Source organism: Schistocerca nitens, chromosome 1 (genome assembly GCF_023898315.1).
Source record: "Schistocerca nitens isolate TAMUIC-IGC-003100 chromosome 1, iqSchNite1.1, whole genome shotgun sequence".
Classification (NCBI taxonomy): domain Eukaryota; kingdom Metazoa; phylum Arthropoda; class Insecta; order Orthoptera; family Acrididae; genus Schistocerca; species Schistocerca nitens.
The window spans coordinates 1,133,581,204-1,133,597,419 of record NC_064614.1 but is presented as its reverse complement, the minus strand read 5'-3'; the positions used below and the strand labels follow the sequence as shown (position 1 = coordinate 1,133,597,419).

General features: G+C 43.2%; 1 protein-coding gene and 1 pseudogene across 1 annotated transcript in view; one reads left to right on the top strand and one right to left on the bottom strand.

Annotated features, from left to right (window-relative positions):
• LOC126199507 (protein Tob1-like) overlaps positions 1 to 16,216 on the top strand; it is a 170,630-nt gene that overhangs the window by 132,687 nt on the left and 21,727 nt on the right. Inside the window, exons 4-5 of the mRNA XM_049936433.1 lie at positions 12,463 to 12,527; positions 12,597 to 12,869. Of these exons, the coding sequence (XP_049792390.1) occupies positions 12,463 to 12,527; positions 12,597 to 12,869 (338 nt within the window). The remainder of the gene's footprint in view (positions 1 to 12,462; positions 12,528 to 12,596; positions 12,870 to 16,216) is intronic.
• On the bottom strand, positions 11,665 to 11,782 carry LOC126209329 (5S ribosomal RNA; annotated as a pseudogene).

Below are 16,216 nucleotides of genomic sequence, written 5' to 3'. Positions count from 1 at the left end.
TCTGATTCTCCACATATTTATGTGGTTTTACGGTGCGAATTACGTTCAGTTCAGAACACACATTATCACTCAGTTCAGCTGCCCTACAACAATATCCTTACCTGAAGGTTGGGGCAACGGCCTAGCCGCAGTGGATACACCGGTTCACGAGAGGTCACTGAAGTTAAGCGCTGTTGGGCGCGGTCGGCCGCTTGGATGGGTGACCATCCAGCCGCCATGCGCTGTTGCAATTTTTCGGGTTGCACTCGGCCTCGTGATGCCAGTTGAGGAGCTACTTGACCGAATAGTAGCGGCTTCGGTCAAGAATACCATCATACGACCGGGAGAGCGGTGTGCTGAGTCCACGTCCCTCCTATCCGCATCCTCCTCTGAGGATGACACGGCGGTCGGATGATCCCGGTAGGCCACTCGTGCCTGAAGACGGAGTGCTTTTCACCTGAAGGTTGATTGGAAGCATTTCCAATGGTGGTTATAATCTCGCAAATTAATCCTGAGTGGAATGATTGTGGAAGCAGTCATTTTGTGCACTGCAGCTCTGCAGAATAGACAGGTTACGGAAATAAACTGTGAATATAAGTGTGGAGGTGCTAAGAAAGAAAACAAGAAGGAAGAGAAAGCAGAAACAGAAATAGGAGAGACAAGACAATAATATGCAGAAAAAGCCTATGCATATGGCATGTTATGGAGTGTATGTTTGTATATTATAAGGTGTGCTGATTCGCGGTTCTGTGGCCGAGCGGTTCTAGGCGGTTCAGTCCGGAACCGCGCGACCGCTACGGTCGCAGATTCGAATCCTGCCTCGGGCATGGGTGTGTCTGTGATGTCTTTCGGTTACTTAAAAGACATCATAGTCGCCGTTGACTGTATAAAATATTTATTGTTACTATTGCAATTTCGGCCTTATGGCCATTTTCAAGTAACACTGCAAAGTTACCTAAACACAAAAATACAAAAGTAAAGCACAGGGTGTATATAAATAATTAAGCAAACATTTCATTAAGAAAGTAGCTCAATTATAAAAATTGGAGATAAATGTACATTACTTACATTCTGTCAGAAAATAAAACTGTCGTTGTCAAAATGCAGCCTTTTGGCTGTGAGAGTCCCACAAGATCTGATGAGAACGACACTTATTACATCGTAATATGTTGTTAAATATATACTGAACTGTCGATGTTACCATCGTTCTAATAATCTATCACACATACAAGTTCAGGTGCACTGACATGTGGAGCTAAGTCAGTTGGCGTGAAAATACATTTACTAAAGATACTGTCTGTGCACGTAGCAAAGACAGTGCACACCAATGACACAACGTATAAGCTTTATATCGTAAAGTCTTTTCATCTGTCGACATCACACAGCTTACTAAATAGTGCTATGATTGTAATGGGCAGTAGGATAGGATGGGAATATTTATTTATAGCATAATAGGGGATAATACATGTGTTATCTGTTAATAAGCTCTCACAAACATGACTGTGAATCCCAACCATGACATCTTTAGGTTAGTTAGGTTTAAGTAATTCTAAGTTCTAGGGGACTGGTGACCTCAGATGTAAAGTCCCATAGTGCTCAGAGCCATTTGACCCTCCCCCTTTTTTTTCGCGGTACACATCACGTTTATTAAACACAAGACACTGGTTACACAGAACACAAACACAAAACTCGACTCCAGGTGCTGGCATAGTGGACTATGAGATGTAGGTTAGTATCCTTCCAGCACAACAAACCTCGCAGAGACAAGGTCCTTCGCAGTGGTCGTCGTATAAATACCACAGTGTCTGAGCGACGATCGTGGACGTCGCTGAAGTAGTCCTGCGGTAGGTGTGTTGCGTTCTTTATTCAGAGTCGGAAGAGGCCGATCGGCGTCGCGCGGTCCTACGTGGAGCGAGAACCCAGGTTCATAGCTCGTAGCGCCGCTCGTGGTTCAAAAGGCGTGATTTGAGATCCGCTGGTGGTGGAGCGAATCGCTGGATACAGCAATGTGAATTTTGTATGTTTTTTTTTTAATGCTTTTCTCCTCATCTTAAATTTTTCGTAATGTAAAAGTACCTTTTCTCAAAACCTACTTGTTAGAATTTGATGGAATTTTAATATCAGCTTCTTGTCACTTCCAGGCTCCATGCATCACCCAACGAACCAGTTTTGCAATTTTTACAACAGTAGAGAGACAAAAAAATTGGAGTTAAAAATTAGAATGGCTGCAAACATAACAAAAATGTACAGTAACAGAAGCAGCACGGCTTTGTTTCATTACGTCATTTGTTCGACATTATTACGACTAAATTATAAGGTTCAATCTTCTCCAGCTAATACCTTTTCACAAAAGGTACATACAGTAATTCAACAGTTGGGACGAAGCTGTTCACATTGAGAAGCTGTAAGCTGATAACAACTCAACACTTTGGACTGAATTACTGTTGTTAACGAGATTACTATGTGTGTAGTTTTTAAGAAAAATTCTATGGTAAATGGCAGCAAAGGCTAAGAGAACATGAATTTTAAATATTTGGGAACTCTACGTTCAAAGGTACATACACTTTTCCCAGCATCCTGACCACCTTTTAGTAAAACAGAAACTGTCAAGTTTTCTAAAATACGCTAGTGTTGCGACAATGAACTCATCTGAGCAATGAAATACGCCAAGCCGCGCCATGCTTCGGCGTCAGTGATAAATTGCAGGTTCAAAAAAATGGTTCAAATGGCTCTGAGCACTATGGGACTTAACATCTGAGGTCATCAGTCCCCTAGAACTACTTAAACCTAACTAACCTAAGGACATCACACACATCCATGCCCGAGGCAGGATTCGAACCTGCGACCGTAGCGGTCGCGCGTTTCCAGACTGACGCGCCTAGAGCCGCTCGGTCACAGAGGCCGGCGATTGTAGGTTTCCCTATCATTGACTGGATAAGTCAAATAAAATGTCGGAAGAAAGACAGCTCTCGTGTTACGATAATCTTTCAAAAGAGAAATGGTATAAATAGAAGACGATGAAGTAGCATGAGGGAAGAAAAGAAACAAAACAAAAGCAAAGAAAATGACATCTTGAATTATTTAATGTGTACGATGATTCTGTGAGATTCAGTTTAACTCTTCTGCTTTATATTCTCCCTTGGTAAGAAATTGCAAGTACTTGACGAAGAATTCTTTACCATGGCTACTTTTTGTTCAGTGAGATTTGCAATCGTAAACTTTAAGGTAGAGGGTGTACGAAGCAAGCGAATTTATTGCCGTCTGACTTGTTGAAAGTAACACAGTTACATCAGTTAGCCAAGGCGGAACTAATATTCTTATGCAACTAACGTTTCACACTTCACATAATGCAGAACACATCATGTATTTATTTCTCCGATTGTACTTAAAACAGTGATTTCGGAGAGTCCATCTCCATTTTTTGCGAGTAGTTAAACGACTAGTGAAAGCTTTCGTGATGCCAAATAATTGATTTTACGGCTTTGATTGTCATTGCTACTGTTCACGTTTACAGATACCGAGAGCGTTGCAAGTCGACTTGTTCATTTCTACAGACAGACTGCGATGTATTTATTGCCCAGTCCTGCGATGTAACTAAAAACAAATGGCAACACAATATTGAATAACATATTTCAATGCTAAATTCTACCAAGATATTGTTGCTTACAACTGAAAAGTATACCAGACTTTGGGTATAAATTGTTCTGCAAATCAGAAAACTAGGACTTGCAACGTGAAATGCTTAACGTACTGATCCTTTTACTTAGTCCTATTTCATTGGGTCCTCGAAACTTTTTTTTCTTAAGTACTCATTTAAATCATTTATTCTCCTATTTATAGGTACCTACACAACATATGCAGCAGCAACAATTTCGAAAACTCTTTTAAGTGATTATGACACTTTCAGCAGATAACTGGGATACATTATAATCTTAGAAGTAATATGACTGGTGATGACACATCTATTAAGTAATAGAGACATATTGACTTTTTTAATGTTATAAGTTAACTAATAAGATAAACAATGCTTTAATTACTTGTTGGCCTTGCCAAAAATGTCTGCGACTACGAAGGAACTCTAAAACTTTATTAATTAAAACTGTGCTAAACTTCCTTCAGTGATAATAGTACTAGGAACGTTTCAGTGCCAGATTCGATATTTGCGTATCAGTACCAATGTTTAAAATTGTACCTATAATTCGATAACAACGGAACAAAATCATAGATACCGATAGCATCATAAGGCGTTAATTGCCTTTATATTTTTAAGCTTCTCTTGAGCCCCAAAGATTTAGAACACAAGACCGACTATGGATATTATATTATGTTTTCATTAACTATCTTGACTCTAAAAATCAAACACAGAACTAAAGAGTAACTCTAATATAAAATCAATAGTCGAACCATTTTTCTAACTTAGTAGGCAAATTATTAATATTACTTCTTATGTAGCTAAAATCTGTTTGTTTGTTTTAAACTGTAGATAATGTAATTTTTACTATTGTATTCGTGTTTCCTGTATACTATGTAGATGCTGCATTAATGTAAAAGGTTATTTATTATTTTCCGAAGAACTATTCGAGACTACTAGTAAAGACACTTAATGCTTCTTACGATACTATGAAATTATTTAATACTTCGTATCGAAACCGATACCACTGAAATGATGACAAAAGTGTCGCTACTCACTCATATCGCTAACATCGTAAAGTTAATAGTATTACCATTTTAAACCAACTAACAGTCTTATACATGCAAATGTTGTGTGTCCATGCTGTGAAGGTGAACACCATCTGCAGATTATTAGTCGTTGCCGAAAAGCTCAGAGTACTACTGAAACAAAAATTTCTGTAATTCAGTGATTTATATACGGGGTGTTTCTCCTATTGGTCCTCAGGCGCATTTTCTCCGATGTTTCGGCAGATATCTGCAACTTCGTTTTTGTAATGTATAGCCGGAGTCATCTCAAACAAATGCTGCTCATCACATCTGCCGTGTGTCAGTGTCGACGGTAAGAGTCACTTTGTTCCCCGTTACGAGCAAAATGATTTTTAAAGCGGAATTTTGTATGGTCATTCGATATGGCGGTCCTGTATTAGTGTACTGTGATATTTGTTTTATCAACATATATTAACAGGGAAAGTGAAAAACGGAGAATAGCCAGTAGGCTACTCCACCTGTGGCAGCACCACCCTAGTCCACACTCGTAGCTACCCTCTTGCATTAGCGCTGCTCAGGCGCTGTTGGCGTACTTGTTGTTCTTCATTTTTTACTGTCCCCGTTAATAGGTTTCGATAAAATAAATATCGCAATAGACAAAATTGGGGCCGCTCTATGGCCATGTAAAATTCAGCTGTGAAAACCATTTTGTTTGTAAGTGGAAAAACACCGACGCTTTTCATCGATACTGAGCGTCGCATGAAAGACGCGATGAGCAGCGTTTGTTTTAGCTGACTTCGGCTGTACATTACAAAAGCGAAGTTAAAATTATGTGCTGAAACATCGGAGAAAATGTACCTGGCAGTCCTTATGAGGTACAACGTGCACACTCGTAGAAATGAAACCGCACCCAAAGCAGTTCCCTACACACGCAACCCAGAAAGTACCTGGAACTATGGAAGCCGGGTTTACCGGACCTGCTGTCTGAGGCGATGCCAAGGCCAGCCGAGAAGCGAAAGTGGTCCAACGGCTTCAGCGGGAGCTTTGCACTCTGAGCGGGTAAAGGACATGCACTTGTGGGCACTCCCTCGCCTACTGCTGCTTGCTGCTTTCGGTACTTTTGAAAGTCTCTGCTATTCGGAAATGATAGCGTAGTATTCAGGGAGCGTTTTGTGTGTCTCTGTAATGGGAGGCATCCAAAACCATTAAGCAAAATATCTATGTTAAGAATCTGAATCGTTTCACTAACAAGGGCAAATTCCCAGGCGTAAATAAACGATCTTGATGAAATTTGGCCGGCTTGTAGAGGGGTCAAAATAATGCAATACCTATTTTTTCGTTTTTGCCCAGTTTCAATTTTAAGGAGTAAAACACGCCTCGAAAGGTAATTTCACATGCTGAGTTTAGAGCGAATGTCTTCGAAACCATGTAATATCAAAATGTCTTTCATATAACAATTGAAATGTGGTTAACGTTCTTAAAAGATTTATAATCAATTTTTGTAATCGAAATTTGGCAAAATACCCCACCACAATTAATTTTGAAAAATGAAACCTTTTGTTACAAAATAAATTAAAGGAGTTTCCACGCCACACCCATCCATGTATAATAAAACTATATTCCGAAATACCTTTTTTTGGATAATAAGCTGTACACAATGTGCTGTTGGAGTATTTTCGCCATAGCTAATTAAAATATCTAAACGTTCGTTCTTATTCTGATTATTTGTTTTATGTTTTAAAATGTTATGTTAGGTTTTAAACTCATAGATTTTTTAGTTTGTGTTGTAGTTTACCGTTTCACATGCGTGTATTCTGTTAACTGAAAATGTTAAGTAACTGAGTAGCATTATACAAAATCAGTTCTCTTTGCCGAGGCTTTCCACAAATTAGTATATTTAGAGGATCACCAGCCGCAGTATGCGAATCCTGCTACATTTCGTTTTATTTTGTGTTGTCCATCGTGGATATTACGTGAAGAAATTTTGTGCATTTTTTGAGCTTGGTGCTATAAAAATGTTATTTTAAGTATTTTTTAAAGATAATCATTATTGTAATGGTTTTTTAAATACTATACTACATATACTTGATGGCTTTGCCCTTTTATTCGTATGTCACACGTATGTCACTTATCTCCTCCCGCCCGTCTCTCTGTCCATCTCCAGCCGTGCCTGTCCACTGCTCAGCCGTGCCTGTCCACTTGTAATCTGTCTGGAATGCATTCTGATACTATTACCACAACACGCCAGTCCTCCAGGGAAACTGGGACGTCAGCTGTTAGCAACATTTTTCATCCCCACCCACAGCCCTAACGAAGAGACTGACATCTAGTTTTGAGCGATGTTTGAAATTTCAAGGCTCTAGTTCATCTCGATGTTAGTTTAAAATCAACTGCAAAATTTGTAACGAGGAGACAGACAGACAGACAAGAAAGCTACCTAATAAAAAAGAAAAATCGCGAGGTCTCAAGATCGGAGACTGTGGGTGGCCATTTGAATAGCGCCAGTCAGTGGCTGCAGCGCAGCCGATCCAGCGACGTGGCAACGTCTCATTCAGGTAATTTCGTACACAGTTATCTGAATGTGAAAGATGAAGTCCCTGTTATGCTTCAGGGTGTGGCATGAGCCACAGTTGTAGCAAGTCGAGACTGGTGGTATCATTCACATTTCTCTCAGCGAAGTAGGAGGATCCGTCAACTATCTTGTTTGATACGGCACAGGACATGTTAACTTTCTCGGAATTCTGGACATGTTCGACGGTTGTGAATGGATTCTTTGTCCCCCCCCCTTACGCATGTGTTTTGTGGGTTGACCTTTACCGAAAGACGAAAGGCGCCTTTATGACTGACGATTAATTTGCTAGCGAAGTCATCGTTTTCAAGACGGTCTTACATATCAGTGCAGAACCGCAAAAGGTGCAATTTGTCATCGTGCCTTATGGCTTGACAGGAGCTGCAATTTATACGGCTTCATTCTTAATTGCTTTCGAAGGATTTCCCACACCGCTGTCTGAGGGATGTTCAGTCGTGCACTAACTTGACAGACATACTTTGCGTTACTTCGCAACATCATGTCCCTGACACAGTCCACTGTCTCCTCCTAAATGCCGGGTAGACCTGAATGTTTTGCATCGCTCAAACAACCACGCTCCTCGAACTTCTTGTACCACTTTATAGGCTATTGTTAACTGTTGGAATCTTGTGAAAATAGCCATGGATCTGCTTGCACACTCACTACCTTTTGTCAAGGTGCAAATTACAGCACACAAAATGCTTTCTCTACCTGGTTAGCCACATATTTCAGCAATTACTGTCGATGCGCCCCTGTCGGGAGTTTTCGAAACTAACTTACCGGTATACCACATTTAAAATAACTCTGAGAGTTTGTCTCTCACGTACTGTATCATTTATTGTGTTATGATTAGCCATTTACCTACATCATACTCCGCAAGCCACCTGACGGTGTGTGGCGGAGGGTACTTTGAGTACCTCTATCGGTTCTCCCTTCTATTCCAGTCTCGTATTGTTCGTGGAAAGAAAGATTGTCGGTATACCTCTGTGTGGGCTCTAATCTCTCTGATTTTATCCTCATGGTCTCTTCGCGAGATATACGTAGGAGGGAGCAATATACTGCTTGACTCCTCGGTGAAGTTATGTTCTCGAAACTTCAACAAAAGCCCGTACCGAGCTACTGAGCGTCTCTCTTGCAGAGTCTTCCACTGGAGTTTATCTATCATCTCCGTAACGCTTACGCGATTACTAAATGGTCCTGTAACGAAGCGCACTGCTCTCCGTTGGATCTTCTCTATCTCCTCTATCGACCCTATCTGGTACGGATCCCACACTGGTGAGCAATATTCAAGCAGTGGACGAACAAGTGTACTGTAACCTACTTCCTTTGTTTTCGGATTGCATTTCCTTAGGAATCTTCCAATGAATCTCAGTCTGGCATCTGCTTTACAGACGATTAATTTTATATGGTCATTCCATTTTAAATCACTCCTAATACCTACTTCCAGATAATTTATGCAATTAACTGCTTCCAGTTGCTGACCTGCTATATTGCAGCTAAATGATAAAGGATCTTTCTTTCTATGTATTCGCACCACATTACACTTGTCTACATTGAGATTCAATTGCCATTCCCTGCACCGTGCGTCAATTCGTTGCAGATCCTCCTTCATTTCAGTGCAATTTTCCGTTGTTACAACCTCTCGATATACTACAGCACCATCCGCAAAAAGCCTCAGTGAACTTCCGATGTTATCTACAAGGTCATTTATGTATATTGTGAATAGCAACGGTCCTACGACACTCCCCTGCGGCACACCTGAAGGAACTCTTCAATCCAATCACAGAACCGGTCTGATAGTCCATATGCTCTTACTTTGTTCTTTAAACGACTGTGGGGAACTGTGTCAAACGCCTTGCGGAAGTCAACAAACACGACATCTACCTGGGAGCCCGTGTCTATGGCCCTCTGAGTCTCGTGGACGAATAGCGCGAGCTGCGTTTCACACGATCGTCTTTTTCGAAACCCATGCTGATTCCTACATAGTAGATTTCTAGTCTTCAGAAAATTCATTATACTCGAACATAATAAGTGTTCCAAAATTCTATAACTGATCCACGTTAGAGATAAAGGTCTATTGTTCTGCACATCTGTTCGACGTCCCTTCTTAAACACTTGAATGACCTGTGCCCTTTTCCAATCCTTTGGATCGCTACGCTCTTCTAGAGATCTACGGTACACCGCTGCAAGAAGGGGAGTAAATTCCTTCGCATACTCTGTGTAAAATCGAACTGGTGTCCTATCAGGTCCAGCGGCCTTTCCTGTTTTGAGCGATTTTAATACTTTCTCTGTCCCTTTGTCGTCTATTTCGATATCTACCATTTTGTCATCTGTGCGACAATATAGAGAGGGAACTACAGTGCAGTCTTCCTCTGTGAAACAGCTTTGGAAAAAGACATTTACCATTTCGGCCTTTAGTCTGTCATCCTCTGTTTCAGTACCATTTTGGTCACAGAGTGTCTGGACATTTTGTTTTGATCCATTTACCGCTTTAACATAAGACCAAAATCTCTTAGGATTTTCTGCCAAGTCAGTACATAGAACTTTACTTTCGAATTCGTTGAACGCCTCTCGCATAGCTCTCCTCACATTACATTTCGCTACGCGTAATTTTTGTTTGTCTGCAAGGCTTTGGCTATGTTTATGTTTGCTGTGAAGTTCCCTTTGCTTCTGCAGCAGTTTTCTAACTCGGTTGTTGTACCACGGTGGCTCTTTTCCATCTCTTACGATCTTGCTTGGCACATACTCATCCGATGCATATTGTACGACGGTTCTGAACTTTGTCCACTGTCCTTAGGTTAGTTCAAGAAATTCTAAGTTCTAGGGGACTGATGGCCTCAGAAGTCCCATAGTGCTCAGAGCCATTCAAACCATTTTGAACGAATGGCGCCTCTATGACACGATTAATTTGCTTGCGAAGTCATCATTTTCAAGATGCTTTTACATATCAGTGCAGAACCGCAGAAGGTGCAATTTTGTCATCGTGCCTTATGACTTGGCAGGAGCTGCAATTTGTACTGCTTCATTCTTAATTGCTTACGAAGGATTTCCCGCACTGCTGACTGAGGGATGTTCAGTCCTGCACTAACTTGACAGAGAGACTTTGTGGGACTTCGTAACATCATGTTCCTGACACAGTCCACTGTCTCCTCTTAAATGCCGGGTAGACCTGAATGTTTTGCATCACACAAACAATTTCTTGTGCTATTTTATAGGCTAGTGTTAACTGTTGGTATCTTGTGAAAATAGCCACAGAACTGCTTGCACATTCACTACCCATTGTCAATGCGCAAATTACCGCACACAAAATGCTTTCTCACTTGGTTGGTTACCTTTTCCAGCAATTACTGTCGATGCGCCACTGTCGGTAGTTTTCGAAACTAACTTGCCGGTGTAACGTTTGAAAACTTTGAGAGTTTCTCTCTCACGTACTGTATAATTTATTATGTTACGTTTAGCCATTTACCTACATCTACATCTACATCCATACTCCGCAAGCCACCTGACGGTGTGTGGCGGAGGGTACTTTGAGTACCTCTATCGGTTCTCCCTTCTATTCCAGTCTCGTATTGTTCGTGGAAAGAAAGATTGTCGGTATGCCTCTATGTGGGCTCTAATCTCTCTGATTTTATCCTCATGGTCTCTTCGCGAGATTAAGAAGTAGCAATATACTGCTTGACCCCTCGATGAAGCTATGTTCTCGAAACTTCAACAAAAGCCCGTACCGAGCTACTGAGCGTCTCTCTTGCGGTCTTCCACTGGAGTTTATCTATCATCTCCGTAACGCTTTCGCGATTACTAAATGATCCTGTAACGAAGCGCGCTGCTCTCCGTTGGATCTTCTCTATCAACCCTATCTGGTACGGATCCCACACTGGTGAGCAGTATTCAAGCAGTGGGCGAACAAGTGTACTGTAACCTACTTCCTTGGTTTCTGATTACGTTTCCTTAGGATTCTTCCAATGAATCTCATTCTGGCTTCTGGTTTACCGACGTTTAATTTTATATGGTCATTCCGTTTTAAATCACTCCTAATGCCTACTCCCAGACAATTTATGGAATTAACTGCTTCCAGTTGCTGACCTGCTATGTTGTAGTTAAATGATAAAGGATCTTTCCTTCTATGTATTCGCAGCACATTACACTTGTCTGGATTAAGATTCAATTGCCATTCCCTGCACCATGCGTCGATTCGTTGCAGATCCTTCTGCATTTCAGTACAATTTTCCATTGTGACAACCTCTCGATATACTACAGCACTCCGTCTTCAGGCCACGAGTGGCCTCCCGGGACCATCCGACCGCCGTGTCAGCCTCCGTGGGGGATGCGGATAGGAGGGGCGTGGGGTCAGCACACCGCTCTCCCGGGCGTTATGATGGTATTCTTGACCGAAGCCGCTACTATTCAGTCCAGTAGCTCCTCAATTGGTATCACGAGGCTGAGTGCATCCCGAAAAATGGCAACAGCGCATGGCGTCCTGGATGGTCACCCATCCAAGTGCCAACCACGCACGACAGCTCTTAACTTCGGTGATCTCACGGGAACCGGTGTAACCATTGCGACAAGGCCGTTGCCTCGATATACTACAGCATCATCCGCAAAACGCTTCAGTGAACTTCCGATGTTATCCACAAGGTCATTTATGTATATTGTGAATAGCAACGGTCCCACGACACTCCCCTGCGGCATACATGAAATCACTCTTACTTCGGAGGACTTCTCTCCATTGAGAATGACACGCTGCGTTTTGTTATCTAGGAACTCTTCAATCCAATCACACAACCGATCTGATAGTCCATATGCTCTTACTTTGTTCGTTAAACGACTGTTGGGAACTGTATCAAACGCCTTGCGGAAGTCACATCGACGAATAGCGTGAGCTAGGTTTCACACGATCGTCTTTTTTGAAACCCTCGCTGATTCCTACAGATTTCTAGTCTCCAGAAAAGTCACTATACTCGATCATAATACGTGTTCCAAAATTCTACGACTGATCGAAGTTAGAGATATAGGTCAATAGTTGTGCGCATCTGTTCGACGTCCCTTCTTGAAAACGAGGATGACCTCTGCCCTTATCCAATATTTTGGGGCGCTACGGTCTTCTAGAAACCTACTGTAAACCGTTTGATAAAATGTTTCTTGTATTTTATACTTAGATGTACAACACCTGAGATAATGTGCGATGTTTTTGAAATATATTGCACAACGTACTTGTGATGGTGAAGAGCCAGCTGACAGAGCACCATTGCCGGCAGGTGGACCCCGGCGAGGTGAGCTACCGGATCGGCGAGAAGGGCGCGGTGAAGCTGCTGCTGAGCGAGTCGGGGGCGGGCGCGGGGGGCGCCGGCGGCGAGGGCTCGCCGGCGGCGGGCGGCAGCGGGGGCGGCAGCGGGGGCGGCCCGGCGTCGGCGTCGGCCGAGGACCGCGAGGTGACGCGCACCTTCAACCCGGAGGCGCAGTGCTTCCGGCCGGTGGAGGCGGAGCCGCACGCCGGGTCGGCGTCGCCGCAGCCCGCGCCCAGCCCGGCCGGCTCGCCGTCGCCCGTCGCCGCCTCCTTCCTCACGAGGCCGCCGCCGCCGCCGCTCACCTTCACCACCGCCACCTTCGCGCAGACCAAGTTCGGCAGCACCAAGCTCAAGACCTCCAGCAAGAGGGCCAACAGGTACCTGCACAATTATTCGAAAGGGTCCGCTAAAAATGCGTATTCCGTTTGTTGTTGCTGTGGTCTTCAGTCCTGAGACTGGTTTGATTGAGCTCTCCATGCTATCCTATCCTGTGCAAGCTTCTTCATCTCCCAGTACCTACTGCAACCTTCATCCTTCTGAATCTGCTTAGTGTATTCATCTCTTGGTCTCCCCCTACGATTTTTACCCTCCACGCTGCCCTCCAATGCTAAATTTGTGATCCCTTGATGCCTCAGAACTTGTCCTACCAACAGATCCCTTCTTCTAATGAAGTTGTGCCACAAATTTCTCTTCTCCCCAATTCTATTCAATACCTCCTCATTAGTTATGTGATCTATCCATGTAATTCTTCTGTAGCACCACATTTCGAAAGCTTCTCTTCTTGTCCAAACTATTTATCGTCCATGTTTCACTTCCATACATGGCTACACTCCATACAAATACTTACAGAAACGACTTCCTGACACTTAAATCTATACTCGATGTTAACAAATTTCTCTTCTTCAGAAACGCTTTTCTTGCCATTGCCAGTCTACATTTTATATCCTCTCTACTTCGACCATCATCGGTTATTTTGCTCCCCAAATAGCAAAACTCCTTTACTACTTTTAGTGTCTCATTTCCTAATGTACTTTCCTCCGCATCACCCGACTTAATTCGACTACATTCCATTATCCTTGTTTTTCTTTTATTGATGTTCATCTTATACCCTCCTTTCAAGACACTGTCCATTCCGTTCAACTGCTCTTCCAAGTCCTTTGCTGTCTCTGACAGAATTACAATGTCATCAGCGAACCTCAAAGTTTTTATTTCTTCTCCGTGGATTTTAATACCTACTCCGAATTTTTCTTTTGTTTCCTTCACTGCTTCCTCAATATACAGATTGAATAACATCGGGGAGAGGCTACAACCCTGCCTCACTCCCTTCCCAACCACTGCTTCCCTTTCATGCCCCTCGACTCTTATTACTGCCTTCTGGTTTCTGTACAAATTGTAAATAACCTTTCGCTCCCTGTATTTTACCCCTGCCACCCTCAGAATTTGATAGAGAGTACTCCAGTCGACATTGTCAAAAGCTTTCTCTAAGTCTACAAACGCTAGAAACGTAGGTTTCCCTTTCATTAATCTTTCTTCTAAGATAAGTCGTAAGGTCAGTATTGCCTCATGTATTCCAATATTTCTACGGACTCCAAACTGGTCTTTCCCAAGGTCAGCTTCTACCAGTTTTTCCATTCGTCTGTAAATAATTCGTGTTAGTATTTTGCAGCTGTGACTTATTAAACTGATAGTTGGGTAATTTTCACATCTGTCAACACCTGCTTTCTTTGGGATTGGAATTATTATATCCTTCTTGAACTCTGAGGGTATTTCGCCTGTCTCATGCATCTGGTTTACAATACGTATTATTGGATTAAAACTTCATCCGTGGTCTGTAAACAGCTATACTCACAATTTTGGTTTCGTTCTTGGTCTACAACCTACAATTGTCAGTTTTGGACTAACTGCATCTTCTACTGTTTTTTACTTAGATCGGAAGTGTCATCAGTGACAACTATTTAAATGGAAGTGTAGCGCCTCAGCAAGGTGCACTGCCAGATCCTCTCGCATCACACTGCCTGAGGAGATGATGTACACAGGGCAGTGAAAGAACCGCTGCTTAGCACCACACGCACGGGACATACCTTGGTTATCGCACAGTCCCCACTTTAACATGGCAGTTTTATACTGAGGTAACAAAAGCTATGCGATACCTCCTAAAATCGTGTCGGGCCACCTTTTTCTCGGCACAGTGCAGCGTCTCGTCGTGGCATGGGCTCAACAAGTTGCGGGAAGTCCCATGCAGAAGTAATGAGCCATGCTGGCTCTATAGCCGTCCATAATTGCGAAAGTGTTGCCGGTGCAGGATTTTTTGGGCGAGCTGATCTCTCTATTATGTCCATAAATGTTAGATGGGATTCATTTCGGTTGATGTGGGTGGCCATATCATTCGTTCGGATTGTTCAGAATGTTCTTCAGACCAGTCGCGGACAACTGTGACACAGTGACACGGTGCATTGTCCTCCATAAAAATTCCATCATTTTTGAGAAGATGAAGTCCATGATTGGCTGCAAATGGTCAGTGATCGGTTCACTTGGACCAAAATACCCAGTCCATTCCACGTAAATACAGCCCACACCATTATGGAGCCACCTCCAGCTTTCACAATGCCTTGTTGACAATTTGGGTCCATGGCATCGTGGGGTCTGTGCCAACTATAACCCTACCATCAGCTCTTACCAACTGGAATCGGCACTCATCTAACCAGGGCACGCCGGCCGCGGCGGTCTCGCGGTTCTAGGCGCGCAGTCCGGAACCGTGCGACTGCTACGGTCGCAGGTTCGAATCCTGCCTCGGGCATGGATGTGTGTGATGTCCTTAGGTTAGTTAGGTTTAAGTAGTTCTAAGTTCTAGGGGACTGTTAACCACAGCAGTTGAGTCCCATAGTGCTCAGAGCCATTTGAACCATTTTTTAACCAGGCCACAGCTTCCAGTCGTCTAGGATCCAACCGACATGATCATGAACCCAGAACAGCCGCTGCAGCCGATGTCGTGCTGTTAGCAAAGTACTTGCGTCGGTCGACTGCTGCCGTAGCCCATTAACGCCAAATTTCGCTACACTGTCCTAATGGATACTTTCGTCTTACGTCCCTCATTGATTCATACGGTTATTTCACAAAGTGTTGCTGAAAAATGAAATGAAATGATCGTATGGCATTGTTGGCCGGGAGGCCCCATGCGGGGTAGTTTCTTATCACTGACAACTCTACGCAAACGCAACTGCTCGAGTGTGTTAAGTGAAGGCCGTCGGCCAATGCGTTGTCGGTGGTGAGAAGTAATACCTGAAATTTGGTATTCTCGGCACACTCTTCACACTGTGGCTCTCAGAATACTGAATTCCCTAACGATTTGAGTAATGGAATGTCCCAGGTATCTAGCTTCAGCTAACATTCCACGTCCAGAGACTGTTAATTCACGCCGTGCGGCCATAATCATATTGGAAACTGTTTCACATGAATCACCTGAGCACAATAACAGGTCCACCAATGCACTGCCCTTTTATATCGCCGGCCGCGGTGGTCTAGCGGTTCTAGGCGCTCAGTCCGGAACCGCTTGACTGCTACGGTCGCAGGTTCGAATCCTGCCTTGGGCATGGATGTGTGTGATGTCCTTAGGTTAGTTACGTTTAAGTAGTTCTAAGTTCTAGGGGACTGATGACCACAGATGTTAAGTCCCGTAGCGCTCAGAGCCCTTTTATATCTTGTATACACGATACTACCACCACCT